This window comes from Lissotriton vulgaris, chromosome 5 (genome assembly GCF_964263255.1).
Source record: "Lissotriton vulgaris chromosome 5, aLisVul1.2, whole genome shotgun sequence".
NCBI lineage: Eukaryota > Metazoa > Chordata > Amphibia > Caudata > Salamandridae > Lissotriton > Lissotriton vulgaris.
In genome coordinates, this window is record NC_141693.1 from 805,625,878 (window position 1) to 805,653,668 (window position 27,791).

Below are 27,791 nucleotides of genomic sequence, written 5' to 3' on the forward strand. Positions count from 1 at the left end.
ATCTGTTCTTAGATCTCGAAAGACTATCATCTAAATGAATTAAATTAAGATGTGCTTATTTGAACTCTGCCATGACCTAATTAGGTTATGAATATTTTGTAATATGATGATTTTAAATCTGTACTTTTATGGTTGTTTTTATCTGATAACCGAATAAAGTTAAACTTGACTTGACTGCGAGGTAGCTGTCACGTGCAGTGCACATGTAGGATATCTCTGCAGACCAGCCAGTTGAGTGTTTAGTTTATTGCAGATGTCTTGGGCCTTGTTCCACTGCTGCCTTGTCTGCAGACTCCTGCCCTGGGACTGCAGGGGCAGGTGTTCCTCACTGCCCAAGGCTGACACAGGAATTGACCCCATAAGACCCTGTTGTGGGAGGAGATGGCTCTCTGGATCTGAGAGAGATGCCCTTGTCAGGGCATTGAGAGATACCCCTGAGCTCTGATTCCTGACAGCAGGGCGCAGGCTGTCTACTCTTCAGTGTGAATGCACCCCTATCAGAGACTGCCCCGCGAGACAAGTGCCCGTAACAGCTGCCAATGCTTTTGGGAGAGCACTGTGTATGGGTCGGTAGAGGGCTCTACCTGCAGAGCTCCGCCGTCTCAGAATAGAGTTAAAAACAAGACGCCTCTTGACCAACCCAGGCGTGCCCGAGCTTACCTGACGACGGACTGCCTCCTATGACCGACAGCTCACAGTGCGAGTGCCCGTCGGGTCCGGCCAGGTTTAGGACACCCACAGGAACATGAAACAGTAGCAACCTCCTTCCCGGTGTGCTCCTTACGTCGCTACCTCTGAGCCGTCATTCACTCTGCAGCAGCCACAACATGGAATACATGCACCGCCATTGCCACTCTGCAGCGCGAGCTCAGAACAAACCCCAACGCCTTTCAAAAGAGGCCTGAACAGAACTGGCGCCCATACAAAGATGTAGATAGGTTAATGAAGTTACCTTCTCACATGGAGGACAAACAAGCTACTGAAACAACGATGGCGTGAGATAGTCGCTATGGGCCATCCCAAAAGGCAAAAGGGCGGTAACAACAAAGCCTGATATCCAATCATGCGCCACCATTTACCATATCGGATGACGCAAGCCAATCGGAAAGAGGGGCGGGGATTCAAGTCCCTTTCTAAACCTTGATTACTATAGCTCTCGCAGGCTTGGAGCACATGCGCGCTCCAAAGCCAGGCGAGACCTAAAAAGGAAATGTTGTTAAAGACCTCCATGGTAGAAAAAAAGACTGGTGCTGATAGACGATTGAAATAAGACGGTGAGCAAAGATGTGTGTTACATCGGGGGGAGGGTTTAACCTTGTATCTTTGCACTTCTTAACAGAACATAAAAATACACAATCGGAATGACAGGTATAACATTAGAGGTTCACAGGCAAGATTGAAGGCCACGTACAAGTAATGGAAAAACAAAGTAAAAGAATGAAAATGCAACAATGCTGTAATGTTAACATCTATTTGGGGAACAACTAGGGAGTTTTTTTCTTTACAGAAAGTTTAAAACAATTATTTGAATTTATAGTTTTCAACATAAAACAGCAATGAAAAGAAACATATGGCGACAAACAACATGACACGTTGCACGGTATGGACCACGGGTCGTATAAGCCGAACAGTTACTATTCCCATCCATATACAAAGCAACTCAGCCCCTCTCTGCACACCCACCATTAAATCCCTGCAGATTGAGCCCAATCACCTAAGTCATCAGCTAAATGCTCATCCACGCAGACCATTTTCATTCGTTTTTCCTCCGCTACGGCCCACTCCATCAAATCTGGCTCACACTGCATAATATCTGGCCCAGACACCTGCATCCACTGAATAGTTATGCGACATTTTGCCAGAACTAATCCCAGCAATGCAAACCTACACTGTATCCTTTTCCCTTTGGGTGACTGAAGGGTGCCCAGCAAGCAGTGGGGGGATCGTGCAATGTTCAGTCCAGTAACGTTAAGTAAGGTCTCTACCATATCCGTCCTGCAGCCAACCAAGTCCACGTCATTGAGTAGTACTTGTCATTTCGCCAGAAACAGTAACATATATTACACTCCCATTGCTCTGAGTTTCTGCTTAACAGAGTCAAATGATTTCTGCAAATTATTGTACTTTGTGAGTTTAGTTGAGAATGATACCAACTGGGTTTCCTTCAAATTGTTTCTCCTCCATTTTCCTCGCGTTTTGTAGGATAATTTCCGGATCATTATAATTCGGTATGCAAGCTATAATGGCCAATGAAGGAGCCCCTGAAGGGAGGGCCGGCACCAACGCACTATGCAAAAGATTCACTAAAAATATTTGTTAAGTCCAGGCGGCACCAACGTTTCAGTGATCCAGCGTTGCATGTAGCTTTCTGGTGCAGACCCCTAAGCTCTCTCTGTGATTCCAGCAAAAAGATTATTTCTATGGGATTGTCCCTCTGCGTCCTCCACCTGTTGTCTATTTGGTGCGTGAGTCCTGCCAGGGATTTAATGGTGCTCCGCAAGTCAGCCAACGTCTGCCTGCAGCTCAGCCACTGTGTGTTCAGCCACCAGTGTCCTTTCATTCACTTTACACGCAGCCGCGCGTATGAGCTAGACTTCAATAATCAATGTATCTATTTTGGTTTCCAGCAAGGCCTCGAGTGCTTCATGGCCGCCAGGATCTTAGCCCAGCTGATACCAGAAGCCTGCTATGAGCCGCAGACGTCCCCGTCAGCAGGCGTTGGGAACTCCCTGTAGCTGTGTTTGTACCTGTCCATCTTGGTCAGCAGCATGGCACACAAGGGCTTGTTGTGGCCCATTCTAAGCAGACACTCCAACGCCTCACAGTTTCAGTCCGGCAGTAATACCACAGGCAATGGGTCTCCCATGTGCCAGCCAGCACACTTGGTGCCGTTAGATCGAACAACAACAAAAAGTGGGGGTGGGGAGCCCAGAGCCTCCAGCGGTGCTCTCAGCTCTCCACTAGCGCAGTGCAGGTCTCAGGCTCTTCAACTCATAGCGCCCTATGCCCATTGTGTCCCCTCACAGTACTGCAAGAGCACCACTGAGCAAGGTGCCCACGTCAGGATCCCACAGGATGCCATAGGTGCCAGGACCTCTTCCTTCTCCGCTGCACTCAGTATCCATAGGGCCCTCCACCTCAGAGGCTGCACACATGGCACCCTCAGTAAATCTGCCACTGCCTAGGACTATCGCAAATCTCCCAGAACATTCAGCATTGCGGGCAGTCTCAGAAACCCGCCGGCTCTGTCTCTGCGGTGATGCCTTCTTCCCAGTTGGGGGCGGTCACATTGACTAGCTCACTGCCATAATGCATCTACACACATGGCCGCCTCACTTCCCGGGCCGAAGGCTCACGCTCCCCCGCCGACCCCAGTGGTCCAATTCATTCTCATTCAGGAGTAGCAGAGTCCCGAGAGAAGGGCCTCCTCACTCTGAAGACCGCCAGCTTCGGACCCCTTCACATCTGTGACCGCTCAGCAGTGTTGCCGCTGCATCGGGACAGAGTCACGGCGTATGGCGTGTCTCTGCAGGCACTCCGGTCCTCCCTACGGTCTCCTGCTCCATCGAGTCCACCGCAGGCCACTTCATGCCAGACAGGGTAGAATTCAGGCCCACAGCCCCAGCAGTAGTTCAAAAGGGGGCTATCAGCATTACTCTACAATTCAGGCTCATTTCGCCGGTTCATTGCGTATGCAACCAGAATGTTGACAAGTTGAATATGGTAGTAGTGGTTTGATCTTTGCACCTAATAGGGAGCAAGATGTATCCTTTAGATTTGCTATATCAATAGTAATACTATAAGCGATGATGCTAAAGGGTTAAAACGTACTATCCAAGGTGTTATTAACAAATAGGGTCATTGGACCGCAACTGTATACAATATTAATGCAACCAAAAACCCAAGCACTCATATGGTATTACAACAATATGAAATCCAAATAGTAAGGATATTGTTTATATAGAAATGCAGTTTATTAACACAATGGAATATTCTTGTATTCTTCTGAATATTCCACTTTTATAGTTTCTTGCTTCACAAAGACAGCCAACAAGTGTTTCGTCACTACATTACTTTTTCTAGGCTTAATGTGATAAGGAAGTAATCCAAAGACAAGTGCAGCCAGGTCCGAAAATTGTAATCAAAGGTCTGTAGCAAAGTGCATGTGGAAACAACCTCCCTCAGGATCTATGGGCCAGATGTACGACCCGTGTGCACATGCAAAAATATCTCTGGGCCATGTACAAACCCTATTTAACGAGTCACAATTTTGTTTACGACTCGCTAAATAGGATTTGCTACTTGCTATTAGGAATGGGCATTCCAAGGGCGTCCCTTCCTAATAGCGACTCACTACCCTACGTAAAAATTGTTTTGCAACTGTGGTCACAAAACACTCGCAATTTACCGTTCACTTCAAGAGGGTGGTAAAGCACTCACAAAAGGGAAGGGGTCCCCTGGGGACCCCTTCGCCTTTGTGAATGCAGGGGAAAATATTTTTTAGGGGCAGGCAGAGGTCCAAGAGACCACTGCCTGCCCTTAAAAAATAAAAAATAAACGTTTCCTTTTTCTTTTTTTAAATGCATCCCTTTTTCCTTTAAAAAAAAAACTGATTTAAAAGCAGTCCTAAATATGGAAGTCTGCTGAGCCTAGCAGGCCACCATACCTGGGAGGGCCAGCCAATCCCAATGGGGTCGCAAATTGCGAATACTGATGAGCCAAGCAATTTGCGACCCCAGTGGGAACAGCAAACAGTACATTGGCATTAGTGACTCGCAAATTGCGACTCTCAATTTTTCACAATTTCCGAGTCGCTAGTGCCGATGGTCGTACATCTGGCCCTATATCTGATCCTATTTCACTGCAAAGTCCTTGAACAACCTCCCCTTCACCTCCGAACCGCATCCTCTGCTGGAATTCATGAAAGGACTCTTGACCTGGCTGTTCAACTGAACACCTTCCACCACTGGTTTACAGCGCATGAAGCAACCCGGATGATTAGCCTCACTTTAAAAAATCCTGTTGATTCATTGATTAATATTGCTTATGATGTGAATGTTGTGAGAATGATATGACAAAACAATGAATATTTTGGGACAGGAAGTGTGCGCAGCTGCTTTTGTGCACTTATTATCCTCGAATGCGCATGAAGCTTATGCTGCTGCGCAGAGTAAGGAGGGTAGGTAGGGAGGTAAGTAGAGAGGTGTGAATGGGCGTCTTTACTCTCTATATAAGGGAAGCTACTGCATCTAATCTACGTGTGAGGGAAACAAGCCCTGATGTAAACTTTGCTATGCCCACATTTTGACTTAGGCATCATTATAATGCGGATGTCCGCTCTATAGCGAATTTTGTTGTGCTATGTTGGGCCTTCTCTTTGTGAGTAACACATGAACTGCTACTGGCTTAATGTACAAGGTAAGGTTACAGTGTAGGCTCTCTTTGCACCTGCACCACACCATTTCTCTACACAATCCCCATCCGCACTTATACAGTCATCTCATGTTGAGTGAACAAGCGTGTTCACCAAGATTACCCGAAAGATAACTCAACAGAATGGGCAGCAGCGGTGGAAGAATCGCTTACAGAATAATTATTGATGGCAGTGTAGATGTCTACACACACACAGGGCAGGCAGTACCATGTGCAGCAGTGCAACATTTACTGTGTGTGCAGAAATAAGTATTTTCTTCTATGAACTAGAAGACTGTTCTAGCTCGCCAATATCTTTTCAATATACAAATATGAAAAGGAGTTTGGGTCGCCAATCTCTGCTTTAACTTCGTTACCTTATTTATATAATCCTGGTTCTACGGCAGAATGATATTTTCAAGGTGATCCAGCTATGCATCTTAGCTTGAACTGATTATCTCGACACTTTCTGAAGGCATTTCACCCAATTAGCTTTATAACTTGAGCACTCTTTAGAATGCTTCTGCAGAGGTTTCCCATAATACCTTAGAAGTCTACACTGGGTGTCTGTTCAAAATCAAATTCTTTTCCCGATTTACTTTGGTTCATAAATACCAGTACGAGTTTCACTCCATCTCTGCCAACAAGTACAACATTACTGTAGAGTCAAATAAAGCAATACCTTTATCAGAATGCTCCCTACGTCTGTATCCCATATTTGCTGAGAGGCAGGTTTTGACGCCACTTTTTCAGTAATTGGTCATCATCTTTGGATCATAACAGACCTTATTCTTTGTTTAACTCAGTGCCTGCTCTCTTTTCGCAAATATATAAAAATATGTTTTTGCTGTCCCATATATCTATTCAGTTCAACTTATCCAGCACGGGTGATCTTTGAGGTAGCTGTGAGTTCTAGAGGCTTGGTGTATTTATGCATTTGTGTTTTCCAATCGTATCGATGCTTCACTCTACACTGATAGAGCACATGGGAGGCACTTCTTAGCGCTACAATGTGTACCACATGACAAAAGAGCCACATAGATGAGTGAGCATTTCCACCCCAACAGTATATGTGTACAACCTACATATTCGAATCATTGGTAGCAAGTTAATGTAAATGTATGCAAGAATAACATATAATCCCATCAACAGCACAGTTTCTTCAAGTCCAGCAATAAATACATCAAAATCTCAGTAAAGCAAAATTATTCGCATGGGACGCCTCAAAGTGAAGATCTCGGAAGTCAGCAGCGCAGGAACACAGACTGCGCTGATACAGAGACCCACACACAAATGACTACCACTATTCCACCAACTAACCTGAAGACCCACCAGATAAATTGGACCTCATACTGCAGGACGTGCGGGACTCAAAAAAGACCATAGAACAGAAGATAGGTTCCCTTACAACTGGATTCACCCCCCTCAAGGATGATCATATCAAGCTCGCTGCGACAGTCAGGGACAACAAACTTGCTTTGACAGAAATACTGCCGCAACATAAAGAGCATGGAGAGCAACTTAAGCAACTTCAACGGCAGGTAGCAGGACTGGGTGGACAATGCGGAGGGGAGGGCCTGCGTAACAACATCCACGTAGTCAGTCTGCCAGAACTATGCGAGGGGCAGAACGCTACTGCATTCATTTCTTTTGTGTAGATCGGGCACACAGAATTTCTACCAGCAGGCCAACGGCAGGAGCCCAACCCAGCCCTCTAACAGTAAAAATATTGAACTTCAGAGACCGGGATGTCCTGCTGCAGAAAGCCAGAGAGCTGTTTCTGATCCAGTATGAAAATCAGAGGGTATCATTGTACCCGGAGTCCTAGTGCAGAGAAAGCACACCCAATACCAAGACACAAAGAACAAACTCAAGGCACTGGACATCAAATATGCTTAGTTGTTCCCGACCAGACTCAAAGTGATACATGACCAAAAAACCCACAGTTTTTCGACACCCCGGAGGAAGTGGAGGAATGGCTCGAGGTCATGCCCCCACGGGATCAGTGCCCTCCTCACAGAGTGCATCCAACGCCTCGAAGCCCAAACGGAGCAAGTGATTGCGACGCCGAGTGACGAACACTGCATCGAAGGTCAGGAACCCCGCTCCGGAACTGGCTCAGAAGGGACATTTCAGGCGCTGGCGGCGGCCAGCAAGTTCCCAGAAGGCACACACCACATATCCTCCGACTCCTCTGAAGAACACACTGTGCATTCAGACTCTGAAAATAGCATAGCGTTGTTTAATGGCCTTACGCCTCAAACTGCGGAGGGCTTCTTAGGTTACAGCCAGGTACGTAGTAAGCAGAAGCGGCCACTGAATGAGAAGCACCACATCTGAATAATCACTGGTAGCACAGATGCACCCTCCTTTCTGAAATCCCAATATTTACACACACCACTAAAGTTGGTCCGGGCCATGTAGAGCCCGCGCGGTCTATACTCACATAGCTAGATTGCTAGCGCAGCTCGCCCCATGTCGAAAGCAACAGCTACAATGTTAATAGCTAGCACTTTTGTAATTATGGTTTGGACCAGCACTGTTTTTCTGCTGGACCGAGTATTCTTTGTTAGAGTTCAAATGTTCGTTCAGCTAGTCCAAACCCTCCCTGCTGCCCCACACATCGCTGTCCCCCTCTCGTTGGAAATGAGCAGGACTCTGGTGGCGACACTTACTTTCTTGCGGGATAACTATAAAATAATAACCTGGAACGTAAGGGGACTGGGGTACATATTTAAAAGGTATAGAATCCATGCGCAGTTAAACAGGCGGCATGCACATATAGTCTTTAAGCAGGAGTCCCACCTCACTGCTGCAGAGGCAGTCAAATTGAGCAAGAAATGGAGAGGCCAAGTCTTCTCCACATCCTACTCCGCCTTTGCACGAAACGCCTCCATCTGGATATGGAATGAGGTTCCTTTTAAGTCGCTGGAACAAAGGGTGGACCAGCTGGGGAGATATATACTGGTGAGGGGCACTCTAGATGGCACACAAATTGTAATAGGGAGCATTTACGCCCCACATTTCGAACAGTATAAATTCCTCCTGAGCCTCAACCCTATACTCACGCCCTGGACAGCATACCCATGGATATTAGGTGGGGATTACAATGCAGTGCTCGACATAGACATAAATAGATCACATCCCCCCCTCCAAGGCACTGGCGCAAATATTCAGGCTGACACACTACACGACTGGGTGGAGAGCTGGTCCCTAGGGGACGCCTGGCGGTTGAAGTATCCTAGCAGTAGAGAATACTCCTTCTTATACCCGCACCAGTTGCACACTAGAATAGACACAATCTTATGTTTTATTCGCACTACAACCCAGGTCATGCATGCCACGTATCTAGGAAAGACCTTCTCAGACCATAACCCACTTGAGGTCACTCTCGCTTGGGGCAGAATCCCCACTCCAGTCCCCACCTGGAAGTTATGGCCCCAGATGCTCGAAGACCCGGTCTTTCGCAGCAATTCATCTGCGGGAATCACAAATTACTTTGCTGAGAATGCTGGCACTGCCTCCTCACTGCAGGTGGAGTGGGATGCATTCAAAACAGTGATCAGAGGAATAGCAATTGGCACTACGGAAGGGGTTAGAAAAGAAATACACAACAACATAACAGAGGTTGAAAACTCATTGAATAAACTAGACCGGGAAGCGGCAGAAGACCCTACCAAGGGCGCGGCCCTACAGGAAGCCCACAAGAAACATACAGAGCTGTTAGAAACACTCAGACAAGTTGATCACACTGCCTACACACACACACAAAGCATGCCGTAGCTGACAAATCTGGCCCACTCCTTGCGCGTATAATTAGAGATGACCCCCCCCACAGACCCCGATACATGAGGTAACCACGCTGAGTGGGACTATTGCAGAAACACAACAAGACATTAACACTGCCTTCTGCGAGTATTACCAAACCCTATACCGGCCACCTCCACCACTGACAGAAGACTCTCTCCATGCATTCTTGAATGACATCACATTCCCTCAGCTTACACAAGCAGCGCAGAAAGACCTCTCCGGCCCTATCACAAAGTCAGAAATGAAAGAAGCCATTCATTTCCTCACGCGAAACAAGGCCCCTGGCCTACACAGCCTTCCAGTCGAGTTCTTCGCCACATACGCAGACGCCCTGGTCCCACACCTAGAGAGACTATATAACGCTACAATAGACTCAGGAATGCTACCCTACACCACAATACAGGCGTTTGGCATACCCCTAGACTATCAAAAATGGGTCCAGCTGCTGTACACAGCCCCCATTGCAAGGGCCCGCACTGGCAGGCACATCTCACGGGAATACCCAGTTGGTAGGGGCACCCGAAAGGGCTGCCCGCTGCCCCCTTTGATATTTGAACTGGTTTTAGAACCGCTGGCTCTCAAGCTACGGCTAGAGCCGGAACAGAAGGGGATCCGTCTGGGCGACACACTTCATGTGTTATCTGCCTACGCAGGCGGCATCATTTTATATGTCGATGACTGGACTACTGATCTCACACTGATGCCGGAGATCTTTACTCAATCCGCATTACTTTCAGGGCTTACCATAAATGCGACCAAGTCGCAGGCCTTCTTCCGCCCAGAGGGAAGCCTGAAAGTGATACAGTTCGGACATTTCAACCTGGCGGTTTCCCCTTATAGCTTTAAATACCTGAGCATACAAATATACAGAACCACATCAGACCTTATACAGGGGAATCTGAACAAAACTATCCAGGCACTCCGGTCTCAGGTCGCGTTCTGGACGTCCCTACCACTCTCAATGAAGGGTAGAGTGGCGATCTCGAAAATGGTGGTTCTGCTCCAAGTACTATATTTGTTTGTAAATCCACCAGTAGTGATTCCAACAAGGAATATGCTACTTATCAGTATGCATCTGTTCTTGGCATAGAGGGCTGCAGAGTGGTACATTTATGAATAGATCGCCATCTGGTGTTGGGCTCGGATGATTGCACTTGTTTTTCTCTTGGAGAAGTCTTTTGTCGTCACAAGACTGGTGACTCTTCCTTTGGGTGCTAGTGTGCATGGGCATCGGCTCCATCCTTAGATTGTTTTGCCATAGTAGGGTTAGATGGAGTAGTATGATAGAATACAGATAGAAATGCCCATGTAAGTGTATCTAAATAAGATAGTGTTGGAACAGACACAGGTTTCCGGGGAGGCTAGGAGGGAATTTACCACTCTGCAGCCCTCTATGCCAAGAACAGATGCATACTGGTAAGTAGCATATTCCGTTCGAGGCATATGGGCTGCAGATGGTACATTTATGAATAGACTATACAGCAGTTATCTCCCTAGCGGTGGTCACCAGTGTCTGTTGCAACAGTCTGAAATAAAGTTTTTAATACTGCTTGTCCCACTCTAGCCTGTTGTGTTGCCTGCACATCTACACAGTAGTGTTTTGTGAAGGTATGCGGTGTAACCCAGGTAGCTGCTTTGCATATGTCATCTAGAGGAATGTTTCCTAAGAATGCCATAGATGCTCCTAGTTTACATGTAGAGTGAGCTCTAGGAGGAACAGTTAATGTCCTCTTTGCTTTTAAGTAGCATATTTGTATACATTTTACAATCCACCTGGCAATGCCTGCTTTAGAGATAGGATTGCCCTTATGTGTAGGAGAAAACGCTACAAATAGGTGTTTTGTCTTTCTGAAAGTTTGTGTTCTTTCTATGTAGTACAATATCGCCCTTTTGACATCTAATGTATGTAGGGCCCTTTCTGCTACCGTCTGTGGTTTTGGAAAGAAGACTGGTAGTTCCACTGGTTGATTGATGTGGAATGCTGAAATTACTTTAGGCAAGAATTTTGGGTTTGTTCTAAGAACCACTTTATTTTGGTGTAACTGCAGAAATGGCTCTTGTATTGTAAATGCTTGCAATTCACTTACTCTTCTGAGTGAAGTAATAGCTATAAGAAAAGCCACCTTCCATGTGAGGAATTGTATTTCACACCTATGCATAGGTTCGAAAGGTGGTCCCATTAGTCTGGTAAGTACTATGTTGAGATTCTAGACTGGGGAAGGCAGTCTTGGTGGAATGACTCTTTTGAGGCCTTCCATGAAAGCTTTTATTGCTGGTACTTTAAACAGGGAAAGATGTTGTCTGTTTTGTAGGTACGCTGCTATAGCTGCAAGATGTACACTAATAGAGGTGTAAGCAAGGTTACATTGCTGCAAGTGTAGTAAATAGCAAATAATCTGTTTAGTGGATGCATCCAGAGGGTTGATGTTACTGTTACAGTATACAGCAAACCTTTTCCACTTTGCTGCATAGCATGCTCTGGTGGTAGGACGTCTTGCTTGCTTAATGATTTCCATACAGTTTGGAGGTAAATCTAAGTATCCAAATTCTATGACCTCAGGAGCCAGATCGCTAGGTTCAATTGTTTTGGATCTGGGTGCATTATTTCTCCATGGTTCTGTGTAAGGTGCATGGGTAATAATCTTAACTTTTGATGTGGCACCTGTGAGAGTTGCAGTAGCATGGTGAACCACGGCTGTCTTGCCCACGTGGGTGCTACTAGTATCATTGCCATTGAATGTTGCAGTTTCCGAACCACTAATGGAATTAGTGGGAGAGGGGGAAAAGCGTAAGCAAATTTGTTGGACCAATTTATCCATAGCGCATTGCCCTGGGACAGGTGGTGTGGGTACCCGGATGCGAAGTTTTGGCATTTTGCGTTCTGATGAGTGGCAAAGAGATCTATCTCTGGTTGTCCCCATCTTTGGAAGAATGGCTGCAGTATTTGGTTGTGCAGTTCCCATTCGTGTATTTGTTCTGACTCTCTGCTTAGGATGTCTGCTATCTGATTTTGAACTCCTGGTAGGTGTTCGGCTAACAGATAGATCTTTTGAGGAATGGCCCATCTCCAAATGTCCTGTGCTAGTCTAGATAGTTGGAGAGAGTGTGTCCCCCCTGTTTTTGAATATAATACATTGCAGCCATGTTGTCTGTTCTGATCAGGACTGCTTTGTTGAAGATTTGCATTTGAAAAACTTTTAATGCTAGAAACACTGCTAGTAGTTCCAGATAATTTATGTGCAGTCTTTTTTGCTGTACACTCCATTTTCCCTGCACTGTATATTTCTCCATATGCGCTCCCCATCCGGTGAGCGATGCATCCGCTGTCAGTATCACTTGTGGAATCGGTTCTAGGAACGACCGCCCCTTGGAAATGTTTGTTGTGTTCCACCACCTCAGAGAGCGATGTGTGCGTTCGTCTACCAACACCAGATCTGTAATCTGACCTTGAGCCGGATTCCACTGTGTCGCAAGTCACTGTTGCAGTGGACGCATTTGTAGTCTGGCATATGGTATTAGCAGTATACAGGAAAACATCATCCCTAACAGCTGCATGAACACTCGAGCTGTTAGTGAGTGTTGTGGTTGAAATCTTTGGATCAATCATTGTTTGGATCCTGATTGGTTTGGGGTATACTTTGGCTTTTTCTGTGTCTATAGTAGCCCCTAGATATTGTTGAACCTTGTTTGGTTGTAGGTGGGATTTTGTGTAGTTCACCGTAAACACTAGCTGGTGCAGCAATTGAATGGTCTTCTGTGTGTTTTGAAGACATTCTTCCTGTGACTTGGCTTTTATTAGCCAATCGTCCAAGTAAGGGAAGACATGTATTTGTTGTCTTCTTAGGTGTGCTGCAACTACTGCTAGGCATTTTGTGAACACCCTTGGTGCTGTTGTGACCCCAAACGGAAGGACCTTGAACTGATAATGTCCTTCTACTACAAACCTGAGGTATTTTCTGTGGGCTTTGTGAACTGGGATGTGAAAGTAAGCGTCTTTTAGATCCAGTGTAGAAAGAAAGTCCCCTTTCTTCAGTAAAGGAAGTACTTGTTGGAGCGTGACCATGTGGAAATGTTCCAAGTTTATGTATGCATTGAGAGGTCTGAGGTCTAAAATTGGTCTTAGAGACCCGTCTTTTTGGGAATTAGGAAGTATAGAGAGTATACTCCTGTCCCTTGCTGATGTTTTGGAACCTTCTCTATAGCATGCTTTTGTAGCAGTGATAGTACTTCCTGTTTTAACAATGTCATATGATCTTGACTCATTGGAAGCTGTCTGGGGGGGATGTTTGGTGAGGTAGCTGTGAGTTCTAGGCAATAACCATGTTGGATAATTGGTCTCACCCACCTGTCTGACGTGATGTTTTCCCAGACAGGTAGGAACTGTGATAGACGTCCCCCGACCAGTGTTATATGGTCTGGGGGGAGTTGTATTAAGTCACTGTTTTGGGGTTGGGGAGCTGCGGTTGTTATGATTTCCGCGACCTCTACCCTTGTTGTTGTTACCTCTGTAACTGCCTATGGAATTACCTCTGGGTGATGTTGGTGTAAAAGAGGTAGATTGCTGGCTTGTGCCTGTATTCTTTGACCCCCTCTATTGGTGGACCTACGAAAGGAACCCCTTTGAGTTGGTTGTTGTAATGCTCCCATTGATTTAGCCATTTGTGTCTTTTTTCATCTTTTCTAAAGTCTCATCTGTCCCTGAGCCGAAAAGTGTTTTTTGATCAAAAGGTTGGTTCAATAAAGTTGTTTGTACTTCTTGTTTGAACCCTGAGACCCTAAGCCATGCATGTCTTCTTAACATGATACTGGTGTTGATGGATCTTGCTGCAGTGTCTGCTGTGTCTAAGGCGCACTTAATGGAAGTGTTGGTTATTATCTTCCCTTCCTGTATAAGCTGGTCTGCCCTTTTTTGATGTTCCTTAGGAAGATGTGTGATGAGTTTTTCTAACTCATCATAATGCGTTCTATCATAGCGTGCAAGTAGCGCTTGTGTATTAGCTATGCGCCAGCTGTTTGCTGCTTGGGATGCTACTCTTTTGCCTGATGCATCTATTAGCTTGGACTCCTTATCAGGAGGAGGAGCTTCTCCTGTAGATAATGAGTTTGCTCTTTTACGAGCGTTTGTGACTACAAGCGAGTCCAGAGGTACCTGTCCCTTGATAAATATTGGGTCCTTTGGGGCTGCCTTATATTTTTTATCAATTCTTGGGTTTAATACCCTAGCCCTCACAGGGTCTTTGAATATGTCTGCTGTGTGATTGAGAAGACCCTTTAGCATAGGTAGTGTTCCTGATGTTCTTTGTGCAGCAGGTAGCATTTCTAAAAGGAAATCCTCTATTTGAGGTTCTGTATGTAAATCTACCTTATGGTATTCTGCTGCCCTATTAATCAGCTGTACAAAACCTGTATTATCATCAGGTGGTGAAGGTTTTGAGGGGTATAATTCTGGGTCGTTATCATCATCTGACCCTGCATTATAATTCTCCCATGGGTCTTCTTCATCTGGGACAGTGTCGTCATCCCCATGAAGTTCTCCCCCCGCCCTGTATCACTGTCTACATCTGTTTGAGGTGTAGATGGTCTTGGTGTAGAAGGTTGAGGAATAGCTGGCATAGTGTGAGGAAGAGGATAAGAGGGTGTGTCTCTAAGTCGAGGAGAAAGGGGAGGAGTTGTACTTGTTCCCATTGTTCTCTTTTTAGGAGGAAGAGCTTTGTCATCTAGCTGTTCATTCTTCCTCTTTTTCGGTGATTTTGTCACCACGTTGCCAGTTTGCGGATCGATAAACAAAGTATTTTGTTTTGGATCTGTCTGCTGCTCCTGTGTCGGTACCGAAGATCTTGGTTCCGAAAGGTGCCTTTGCTTCTGAACGTCAATGTTCTGTGTTTTCGGCACCGAGAATTTGCTCGATTCCGATTTTTTCGGTGTCGAGTAAGTCTTCGACGTCGAAGCATGTTTCGGTTTCGACATGGAATGTTTCGACGCCGAGCTTTCCTTTGTATGGAGCTTCGGTGTCGATGACGACCGTTTCTCGGATCCGACATGGTGGGAGGCCGAGAGTTTCGGTTTCGGTTTCGTTGCCGGGCCCGAAGGCGGGGCGCCGGAAACTTTCTTCGGTAGTCTGACCGGGCTCGAAGGCGGGGTCGGTACCACACGGGGTCGGTTTTTTGGTAAGGGGACCTCGTCACTCACGGTTTGTTGAGCGTCGATTTCTTCGACATCAGACTCGTCCACTTCCGACCCCAACTCATCTTCATGTTCCTCTTCTTCTTGGAGGTGCTGGGCCTCTAACAGCTCCGGGATTGCCTCCAACTGCATTCTCGAAACCTCGTGTCTTCAGGCTCGACGGATCTAATCGTCGACTTGGAGGAGAATGCTGCGCTGGCTTCACAGTCCCTGGATTCGTGTTCAGGCGATAGGCAGAGGTTGCACACCTCGTGTAGGTCCTTGTGTGGGAATTTGGCACCACACGTTGGACATCTCTTAAATGGAGTCCTTTCCATGGACTCCGGGCTGGACTACGTCGAGAAAGGCCTCACAGTCTCGTCGACGTAGAAGAAAATGTTTATTGTTGGAGTAGAAAACGCGCCGGAATGGAAATGAAATCGCGTTCGATAACAATACCGTCGATTTGGAAAGGGAATACACGCCGAAATATCACTTTTTCTCGAAGTCGATCCGGAGCGCTTCGATCCTCATCCGAACCCGATGGCGGAAAAAAACAATCTAAGGATGGAGCCGATGCCCATGCGCACTAGCACCCAAAGGAGGAGTCACCAGTCTCGTGACGATAAAAGACTTCTCCAAGAGAAAAACAAGTGCAATCATCCGAGCCCAACTGGGTAGGAGTATTCTGCATCATTCAGAAACTCTGTCCATCACCTTTTCCAAAATTGATTTTATCCACACTAAGTGTGGGAGGGTATACTCAGACGTGAGTCCCTAGCTCATTGCACCATCAGGATTCAAGCAAGCCGGGCCGATGAAGGCTGAAATGCCAGAAACCGGTCCCCGGTAGCTGGTCTCCTTCCCAGTATAAGAATTGGCTTGGTAGTTTGGTTTGCCCTGTTCCCATCATGCACTGGGACAGGAACAGACTAATTTGCATATAGCCAGGTTCTGAGCTGGGATGGTGCAGTGAGCTAAAAAACGGTGATGGATCAAGCCCTGATCTCTTGACTGGGTAGGAGTATTCTGCATCATTCAGAAACTCTGTCCATCACCTTTTCCAAAATTGATCATCCGAGCCCAACACCAGATGGCGATCTATTCATAAATGTACCATCTGCAGCCCATATACCTCGAACATTCATTTACCTCCCTGAACAAGATGTTGACCGACCTGATCTGAGGAAACGGCGCCGCCAAGTGGGCCTGGCCAAGCTGCAGCTGGATACGGATAAGGGGGCCCTGGGGGTCCTGGATTCCCGTCCCTACTGCTACGCGAGCCAACTGCAGTGGCTATCATTCAGGTTAGCAGGGCACAACCTACACAAAATCGGCTACACAGCCCCTGAGCTCGAGCTAGGGCAACTGCATACACTAGTGCTCTTGCGGGCAGACTGCCCCTAACCGCCCGACACTTTTACGTAGAGCAATTACATACTGGAATAAACACCTGCACTACACACGCAGCTGCCTCCCATATTCTGACAACACACCACTAGTAGGAATCCCCACCCCTATCAGCCTGCTTACTAAACCGAGGATACTGCCTGGGTCCAGGGCGGGGTAGCCACGGTAGGTGCATTATTAGATGATGGTACCCTTATGGATAATGATAACTTCACCAGGCATAATGGGGTCACAGACAGACTATACCTCACACATGCTATTGTTTTACAATATGTGAAAAAGCATTGGGTCCTACACAGGGAAGCACCCACACAATAAGAACTGGTCCACATGACATATCTCATTGGAAATGGCTGGCACCTCACTAAACGGCTATACAAAAGCATTAGAACGCATACGGGCATAACCTTCATAGATTTGCACACTAGATGGTCTAGGGACCTGGACAAAGAACTGTCCGATAAAGAATGGGCCTCGGGTTTAGAATATCCCAGGAAAATCCCACAGAAATTCAAACTCAAATTTATCCAACAAATGGTCATACACAGGGCATATCTCACACCACACCGGCTGCGGAGGATGTCCCCGAGCACACAACACCATTGCCCTAGATGCAAGGCAGAAGAGGCAGGATTACTCCACATGCTATGGCAGTGCCCGGAGATTAGTGGGTTTTGGGCAGAGGCGGTGGCAATTACTGCTGGGGCAATAGGCAAGCCGTGCCGTGCACGGCAGGCAATTGCTTGCTGGGCCTCACCAGGCACACTAAAGCGTTAAAGGTGCAGCTTCACTTCACTGACCTGGCCCTGCTCATGAAATCAGCCAAACCTCCACCGCTACATGTTTGGCACGGGGAGGTAGTGAGATGGGGCAGCGCGGAAAGCAAATCAATTCGGCGAGAGGAAGACTGTGGGTAGCGCAAAAAGCCAATCTCTATGGAATGGGAGACCATCTTGGAAGCCTTCAAGGAGAGTGCGCCGGCGCCAGTGCCAGTAGCGCAAGAACAATATGTGCACCTCCCTCCCCCCACAAGGGGATCAGCTGCACATCACGCCCCGACACCACCACCTCCCACTTCCTTACAGTGACCATAATGCTGTCACGCATGTGAACTTGCGAGTAAAAAAAACAAATGATAGTATATACACATGCAGGCGCTGCGAGAGGGACGGCTAAACAGTGGAGGTACGGCGATCAACTGCTGGGATGGGTCATGGCCTGCTGGGGAGGGAAGGGTGGGGAGGGATAGTTTTGGGAAAAGCTCTACTGTAATATTCACCTTCTCAGGACTACTAGTACAAGCAAAATAATGCTAAGTAAGCCCACTGGAGACTATATATGTACAACACAGACTGGTCGTAATGGTTAGTAGGACTGTAATCGAAGTGAAAACTGCCTGTTACATTGTCTGAGTAATCAAACAGGCCAATGTGCATTTGAGGGGTTTAAGGGGCCTGATGTATATCAAATATATGCTTGACTCCCCAATACGTATGATGCTAAAGTTGGAAAATTAATAAAATATGTTTTAAACAAAAAAAAGCAAAATGAATCGCAAAGTCCTTTGGCACACAAGAATTACCCTACAAAGGACCCAACCTGAGCTGGGCACATTTATTGCTGCCCGCTGTACAAACTATGTCTAAACAATACACTGGACATACAACGTTTCTCTAACCTAGATCATAACAGGAATCCCAGGAGCATAAAGGGTGTCCAACTGTCCAGCTTTACGGGACCATATGATAGACACATTGGTACCACATGCACAAAACCTAGGTGAACGTGGTTGTGTTTACCCATATGGTGTGACTGTACACGCGTCTGCATGCCTATAAGGGATGACTGTGATCGACACAGGTAATAAGTGTTTACATTAAACACTCCAGTTTTGACATTTTGTAAAGCTAAATGACATTTTCCGCTATTACCCTTCTCATTGGTTCTCAGTCTACTTACTTTGGAAGAATGAGATTAGGTTAGGCCAGTAAAAAATTAACACAGATTTTTAGTCCACAGAAGGATCAATGCAGCTTTAACTCACTGAACTATATCATATTACTTGGAGATTATTCACTCAGCTCCTTGCTCCCTTCTCACATGACCTCTGATTAGACACACACAAATCTAGAGTGCTTAACTATATATTTTTGTATTTGTAGGAGGATGGATACGAATATGTTGAAGAGGACGGAGTTTTTTTATATGGACGGGGCGGGGGGAGGGGGTTGTGTACATGTGCGTATGTGTTGTGTGTGCTAAGCAGTTTAAGGCGCCAAACTAAAATCTATCAAGTTAGTGCCATATTACAGTAAGTGCTAGCATAGACTACGTGCATTTTACAGGAAACAAGATAGCGAAATGAATGAGAAGCATGTGCTGGTAATGGCTTTAGATTTATTCTTAATGAGCCTTGGTGAACATTTAGAAGGGTATCATCTAAACTCCTCGAAAATCTTCCTTTTGAGTTAGGAATCCCGATCTGAAGTCCTGTATACTTGTTTTGTTTTGCATATTGAACAGGGGTATTTTCTCAACAATTCAGGGATTCCCCTTTATAGATTTCTCAATTGATTAATAACCCCACCTCTGTCTGCACTCTTTTCATCAATATATAAAAAATGACCCCTCCCCTCCATGTTTGACAATACTCCTCTCTGGCAGTAGTTTCATACCTTCCAAATAACTTGCCAGGTCCTCTGTGCCTCAACCGTATCTCTTGTTTCTTCAGGCAATGTGAACTTTGGCAGACTATCCCTTTGCAGTTTCCGCCAAACTCTTGGCAGCAGTAACTGGATATTTTTTCCATCTATTAAATGCTGAAATCTTAGCCTTTACAATTTCTCCTATTGTTATTCAAGCATTAACTATCCAAAATAGAGCTGTTCGGTTGGGTTACCCACTAGATCTGAGTCTACCTTCTAGATGTGCACCTAGCCAGATTTATGAGAGCTCTTCACTTGCTTCCTACTTGCATGTGTGCCATCTTCTAACTTCTGTGCTATGTTTAGAGAGCTAGCTCTACTAGTGGCCCCCACTAACTTCGTGCAGTCTCAACCTTTACAATCATCCAGGGTCCTTATGTCATACACTTTTGCCCAACCTCGTTCGTTTTTTCATCTAGCTTCTCTATTCTGTAACAAACTTCTTGCAGATATTCACAAAAATCCAAATCTTTGGACAACCACCACCACCTCATCAGGACCGCCAAAAGGACCTCCTTCACAGACCACCTCGACAACAACGCACACAATAGCAAGGAGCTCTTCACCATCATGAAGGAACTCTCCAACCCCAGCTCCAGTGCCAACGACATCCCGCCCTGTGCGACTCCCTCACCACCTTCTTTCACTGTAAAATCACAGACATCCATGACAGTTTCAAACCCCCGACGACCCCTGCAGACCTCGCCGCACCGGACCCACCGCCCAAGACACCCTGACAACCTGGGCCAACGTGAGCAGAGGACACAATCAAGACCATGGGAACAATCCACTCCGGATCCCCGTCCGATCCTCTCCTGCACCACATCTTCAACAAAGCCAGCAACTCCATCGCACCCCACCTGCACAAAATCATCAACCTCTCCTTCGAGACCGCCACCTTCCCTGAGAACTGGAAGCATGCAGAGATCAACGCCCTACTCAAGAAACACAAGGCGGATCAGAGCGACCTCAAGAACTTCCGACCCATCTCCCTGCTTCCGTTCCCAGAAAGTTCATCGCGAAGATAGTTAATACCCAGCTCACCCGTCACCTCGAAGACAACAGCATCCTGGATCCCATCCCAATCAGGATTCGGCAGCAACCACAGCACCGAGACCGCCCTCATCGCCGCCACAGACGACATCAGGATCCTTCTAGACAACGGCGAGACGGCGGCCCGCATCCTCCTGGACCTCTCCGCCGCTTTGACACAGTCTGCCACCGCACACTACGTACGCGACTCCAAGACACAGGGATCAGGGAGAAAGCCTTGGACTGGACCACCGCCTTCCTCTCCGGCAGAACTCAGAGAGTCCGTCTCCCCCCGTTCAGGTCCGATGCCTCCAAGATCCTTGGCGGCGTCCCTCAAGGATCTTCCCTCAGCCCGACACTGTTCAACGTCTACATGGCACCACTAGCACGCATCGCCCGACAACACGACCTCAACATAATCTCCTACGCCGACGACACTCAGCTGATCCTCTCCCTCACCAAGGACCCTCTCCCCGCCAAATCCAACCTCCACCAGGGAATGAAGGCTGTTGCAGACTGGATGGAGGATAGCCGCCTTAAACTAAAGACAGACAAAACAGAGATCCTCATCCTCGGGTCCAACCTCTCAGCATGGGACGACTCATGGTGGCCCACGTCTCTGTGGACCCCCCCGGTCCCCCACCGACCACGCACGCAACCTGGGAGTCATACTCAACTCGAAACTCACCATGACCAAACAAGTCAACGCAGTCTCCTCCACCTGTTTCAACACCCTCTGCATGATACGCAAAATCTACAGATGGATCCCGACAAACACAAGGAAAACAGTCACTCGTGCCCTAGTCAGCAGCACTCGACTACGGAAACGCCCTCTACGCCGGAGCCTCGTCCAAGCTCATCAACGGACGGCAGAGAATCCAGAACGTCTCTGCATGCCTGATCCTCTATGTCCCACGCCGCGACCACACCACTCCCCCCCGGAGGAACCTGCACTGGCTCCCCGTCGACAGGAGAATCTCCTTCAAGCTCCTGACCCACGCATACAAGGCACTCCACAAGACCAGACCAGCCTATCTTAACAATCGTCTCTCCTTCTACGTACCCAACAGGAAACTCTGCTCTGCTGACCACGCCTTGGCCACGGTCCCACGCATCTGTAGAACTACTTCCGGAGGCAGATCCGTCTCCCATCGCGCCGCCAGGAACTGGAACACTCTCCCCCTCTACCTACGACAAACCGAAGACCTGCTGACCTTTAGAAGACAACTCAAGACCTGGCTCTTCGACCAATAGCAGCAGCAGCACCCAGACACCCCCTCCCCTCCCCTCTCTCAGCGCCTTGAAACCCTCACGGGTATGTAGTGCGCTTTACAAATTACTTGATTGATTGATTGACATTTCAAAAGCTACTTAAAAATAGCTGGTCTAGTCCAGCTCTGTTAGTTTTGATCTGCTTCGCCTACTTTCTTTGCTTCGTTATTTAGTTGGTCAGGTCCAGATACTGTGCCGCGTAATAAATCCATATATTCTAATACAACATTTAATTGTCTCATATAAAGGTTTGAAGGTTCCATAATTGTACACTTAATTGTCCCCAAAACCTCTCCAGATATACAACAGCTTCCTCTTTACAAAGGCCTCTTTATGAAATTCCTCATCTCACAAAGAGTCTATCCCACAGTTCAACATCTTTAAATTGCTGATATTCAATTTTTTCACACTTAACTTGAGACACAGTTTGATCGTCACAGTCCCCAAAGCTCGCCCTGATGATAAGGTATGTGAATCTCCCTCCCTTATTTGTAATAAACCATGTCAAAAAGTCATTGCTTATGAATGTACAATGTATTAATTACTTGAGGAGTCTCCTTGTAGGAAACTCAGGATACCATTGCTCGAGTAAGATGAAGGAACTGGGATATCAGTATCGGGTAAAATGAACTCCTCTGTTAGAAATTTCACCCTTCAATTGATGCAGTATGAAAAGGCTTACAATAATCACACGTTTCTTCCTGTCGCTCCTCTGTCTTTGAAGGTAACCTGTATATTAGCAAAGAAGACTGGCATTCCGGATATCGCGAAATGAATATGTCTTCTTGAGCCTACATCTCTGCTCAGTCTACCTCTAAACAGATACCACATACAAACAGCCACACGGTTCCCTGTTCAGCATGCCTCTTCTAAACATAACATTCACCACTACAGGTTTAACAAAACCAATACTAAGCTCCACCATATGGGTAAGTAGGCATGGCCATTGCTCTCTTGATGTAAAAGCAGAATCCAGCAACAGAATTTAACATGATAAATCTATTGGCCAGTACCCTGCAGATATTCTTTGCGGGGGCTGAAACTGTTGCCTCTACCCTGACATATGGGTTCCTGATTCTTCTGAAATACCCAGAAGTGAAAGTGAATCACTCTGCACTTCAGAACTCCGAGGCTTCGCCGGGAGCAACGTCTACTTTTAACAGCCCCCACTGACCTTGGTCATCGCTCGCTGTGCCCCTCAGCTGCGCTCTGAACTTCCGCGCACGGCACTATCTTTTAGCAGCTTCCATCTTCTCCCTCTTGCACGCCACCCAGAGCGCCTCCCGCTGATCGTCTCCTCCTGAGACGGGCGAGTCCTCCATCTTGGGCGGCTCTGGGTCAGCATTGCAGCGTTTGGGCCCCTCCCCCCTAGCCACTCCCCCTCATGTGTCCCTACATAATGGTTGGCCAGTCCCGGCAGCGCAGCGGGCGCGACGAAGGCGCGCCGAAGTTGCGCCTAATTTAAGCCCGTCTGCCCCCGTCCGCGAGGGGCCGGGACCAGGGGCCATAGACCCTGCCTTTCCTTTAGTGTATTCCTCTGCCCAACTTCGGTCTTTTTCAGTTCCTGTCCCCCTCTCCTCCTCTACAGTTCAACACTTATCTTCACACGGAATCTATGTCCCCCACTCTTCCTGCTCATGTCCCGCCCCTCCTGCTTCTCTTTCGTCCTTTGCCACTGGCCCCACTTCTGGTTCCCCAGCCGTCTCTGCTATTCTTCTTAATACTCGCTCCGCCGTTAAAAACCAAATTGCTCTTTTCAATCTCTTGGATACTGATTCCCCGGATTTTCTTTTTCTCACCGAAACTTGGTTTTCTTCTGATTCACTCCCGGACCTTCTGGCCATTCTCCCTAGTACCCACTATGTCCTTCGTGCCGACCGCCCTGACGGAAAAACGGGAGGGGGTGTGGCGATGATAATTCGCTCTTCTATGAAATTCCAGCTTCTTCCGCACCCCCGTATACCCAGCGTCGACTTTCTGGTGGCCCGCTCTCTTAATCTCCCGGCACCTCTTACGGTGGTCCTCATGTACCGCCCCCCTCACAGTATGCCATCATTTGTGTCTACCGTGCAGGACCTCTTGGCCACCTTGGCGGTAAATAATTCCTCGCTGCTCCTGCTCGGTGACTTCAACTTTTGGCCGGGTGATCCGAGGGAGGACTCCTCATCTAGAGACTTCTCTGCCACACTTCAGTGCCTTAACTTCTCACCCCACGTCTCGGCCCCTACCCACATTCACGGTCATATCTTGGACCAAATCTGGTCCTTACGCTGTAATCTTCCGGCCACTTCCATTCTTCCTTGCGTCTGGTCGGATCACTTCATGATCTCCTTTTCTATTCACTTGGCTCAAGCTGAGAAAGCCCCTTTGCCTAAAAACATCTTGGCTCGAAGCTGGAACAAGACTGATCTTAATGATCTCTCTTCTTTACTATCTTCATCCACTCCCACCCTGACTGACCTATCTTTGGAAAGTCAGGCGGATGCCATTAATACTTGGCTTTCTTCTGCTTGCGACCAGGTCGCCCCACTTAAAAAGATCAAATCAGTTCGCCCCCATGACGCTCACAAGTGGTGTTCCAGCGACCTTAAATCTCTGAAATTAGAGCTCAGGCGCTCGGAGCGTCATTGGCGCCGCAACTACTGCCCCACACTCCGCCTCAAATATAAAGCTCTTCTTAACAACTATAAAAAAGCCATCTTAGCGGCCAAATCTAAATATTTTACTGAGCGAGTGGCCCTTTCGGCCAACAAATCTCGTGAGATTTTCTCACTAGTTCACAGTCTTGCCACTTCTGACCGCACCTGTCTTTCCCCTGCCCCTTCTCAATCTCTCTGAACGACTACTTCATCAATAAAATTATTACCATCAAGGCCAATATTCCTATTGTGTCTCAACCTGCACTGCCCGTTCAGTCTCATCTGCTTGCTTCTGTTCTGGATCATTTTGAACCTATCTCATCTGAGCTTTTCCTCGACCTGCTTGTCAAGGTCAAATCCGGCTCTCCCGCAGACTGTGCCCCTGCACGGATACTCAGAACCCTCTATACCAGTTGTCCCACCCCTCCCCTCACCTTTCTCAATGCTTCTTTGGCTTTGGGCTGTGTTCCCTCTTCCTTTAAGTCTGCTATTGTTTTTCCTATCTTGAAGAAAGCTGGCCTGGACCCCTCTCTTCCATCTAATTTTAGGCCGATTTCCCTTCTCCCCTATCTAGGGAAGATTCTCGAAAGCTACGTGACATCCTGCCTTTCCACCTATATTGAGGAGAATCATCTCTTGGCCTCCCACCAGGCGGGCTTTCGCCCAGGCCACTCCACTGAGGGTGTGGTCCTTGCGGTCCTGGATGAACTTAAGGGGAAGGCCGACTGCAACCTCCCCCAGGCATTGGTCCTTTTAGATCTGTCCGCTGCGTTTGACACGGTCGATCATGTCATCCTTCTCGACCGTGTCAGCGCAGCGGGCATCCAGGGCACTGCCCTCTCCTGGATCGCGTCCTTTCTTCAAGGCAGATCACAGGCAGTCCACCTCTCTGATTTTTCTGCCCCCCCTCTTCCGGTCACATGTGGTGTCCCTCAAGGTTCTTCCCTCTCCCCACTTCTTTTCAACCTTTACATCCGTCCCCTTATCTCCTCTCTTCTCGAGCTGGGGGTCTCTGTGTACAATTACGCAGATGACCTCCAGCTCGTTTTTGATCTCTCATCCCCAGCTGACTCTCTTCCTAAGTTCTGTTCTACTCTTCTTATTTCCCAGTGGATGAGCTTCAATCATTTGAAGCTCAATCCCGATAAGACGGAGCTTGTCCTCACTGGTGGCTCGTCCAATCCCTGGTCCTCAGCTCACTGGCCCCTTTCTTTTGGCCCTCCCCCCTCACCAGTTTCCTCTGTTTGAACCTTGGGCATCAAGATCAGTAATGATCTGTCCATGCACACCCAAATCAGTTCTGTTGTGTCTTCCTGTTTTTCCTCACTCCGTTTAATTCGTAAGATTTCCCGTTTTTTTTCTGTTGATGCCCTTAAAACCATCATCACGGCCCTTATTACATCCCGCCTGGATTATGGAAACGGCTTGTACGTTGGTATCCCTGCCTACGAAACTCGCCGTCTCCAGGCCATCCAAAACCAGGCGGCCCGCCTTATCCTTCGTCTCCCCAAATTTTCCCACATCACCCCGGCCCTCAAATCTCTCCATTGGCTCCCGGTTCATTTCAGATCTCAGTTCAAACTAGCTTGCCTGGCCTTCCGAGCGCATGCTCGTTCTGCCCCGCTCTTCATTAATTCCCTAATTTCTTCTCATGCCCCCAGTCGTACTCTCCGCTCTTCTTCTCTTTCTCTTCTTCACGTCCCCCGCTTCCGCAAATCCCGCACCGGGGGCACCCGATTCTCTGTGTTGGCCCCCCAGATTTGGAACAACCTCCCTCTTTCCATTCGTTCTATCCCTATCTTTTCCCACTTTCGTAAAGCCCTTAAAACGTTTCTTTTCCTTCAGGCATTTCCCGGCTAAATCTCTTTGGGCCCCTTTGTAGATTCTGTTGTGCTCCTCAGCGCCAGGAAGCCGCTTGGCCACAGTGCGCTTTAGAAATTTCTTTTTCATTTCATTTCATCTATATGCACTGAGGTCATCCTCCAGGGCCAAGTTTGCAGGTTTGGGTTATTATGGCCCAGAATGGAAGCATTAGCATATATAAACTTGTTCCTACTGTGAATACATAGCATTATAGGGCACATCATAAAAGCAGCACTTAACTCCCAAAGGCTGCACTTAAAAATAGAAGACAGGAATCAATGAAGTGGCCACAAAGCAAATTAGACAAGCATTTCATTTTTTCAATAATATGATTATGTTGCTATTACTTTGATCAGATGGGTTCTTTTTGGCAGACAGCAGGAGTAAATTAGTTTTAAATTTACATTCAATTGACTATAATCAACAAATGATTCAATTTAGAATTTCAGCATTAATAAAATGTAATTGTTTGACTTATCTTCCCAGTGAATCTTAGAAAAACAGTCCTTCCCATTAAAAGTCAATTATTGTAAACAGCTTTGAATCGAAGCTAATGTAGGACCCTGAGCATGAGAGGACCATTGTGCGTTCTATTCGGATTTCGTATCTACAATGCTAATGTCTGACCACTTTTTATTTTAGAACATAATAAAATTGATAAAGTCCCCTTTTTTAACTCCTGCTTGACATTGAAAGGAACAAGGACCACTTCTGCATCGTATCTTTGCCGTCACGAGGGTGTACTGAACATCATGCTTTCATACTGCTACAAATGAAGTAAGAAAAAACAGCCACTCAACTGTGGAAGAGTGCCATACCTTTATCGAGGGAAGCGCCAGCCATGTGATAAAAACTTAAAGCCGTGTCCACGTCATTTATATTCTTGAGGAAAGTAAAGAAATGTTCTACTTCTTCAAAGGTGAGCCCCTGGAAAAACAAAGAAATCCGCCATTGGGGGTTGGGTCTCTTGGCACATTTGAATTATTATTATTATTATTTTTTTATTCACGTATGATGCAAAAACATACTAAATACAAGGACTGGTGTTAGACGAAAACATCACAGAAAATAGATTTAGATTATAAAACCACATGAAAAGTGAACAAAGACAGTTATTGCAGTACTCAGTTTGCAGATTATACTGTACATTTGTACATTGTCTGAAACATGCTTAACAGCTCAAGATGTGTATTGACAGCAGCAAACATGACAAGTAACGGAAAGTGGTAGAAAACATTCGCATTGCCTCAATGTGATTACTACTGTCACTTGGGACGATTCAGAGGCCCATGTTTTCACGCACCAACTAAAGTCACCTAAGGGACAAATGTAGTACAAAATACGGTAGAAAATGGAGTGTGGGGATCCATGAAATTCTGGATTATGATTAGCACAATAAAGACATGATACAAACAGTTTTGTGACAGGTCAAATAGCATGCATCTGTCACAATGCAGACACGTTAAATCAAACAGAATTCTGATAT

The 27,791-nt window shown here is 46.9% G+C and overlaps 1 protein-coding gene across 2 annotated transcripts in view; it reads right to left on the reverse strand.

Moving 5' to 3' along the window:
- MICU1 (mitochondrial calcium uptake 1) overlaps positions 1-27,791 on the reverse strand; it is a 672,580-nt gene that overhangs the window by 154,125 nt on the left and 490,664 nt on the right. For both annotated transcript variants that reach the window (XM_086922279.1, XM_086922278.1), the window contains exon 10: positions 27,124-27,232. In XM_086922279.1, coding sequence (XP_086778405.1) covers positions 27,124-27,232 — 109 coding nt within the window. The remainder of the gene's footprint in view (positions 1-27,123; positions 27,233-27,791) is intronic.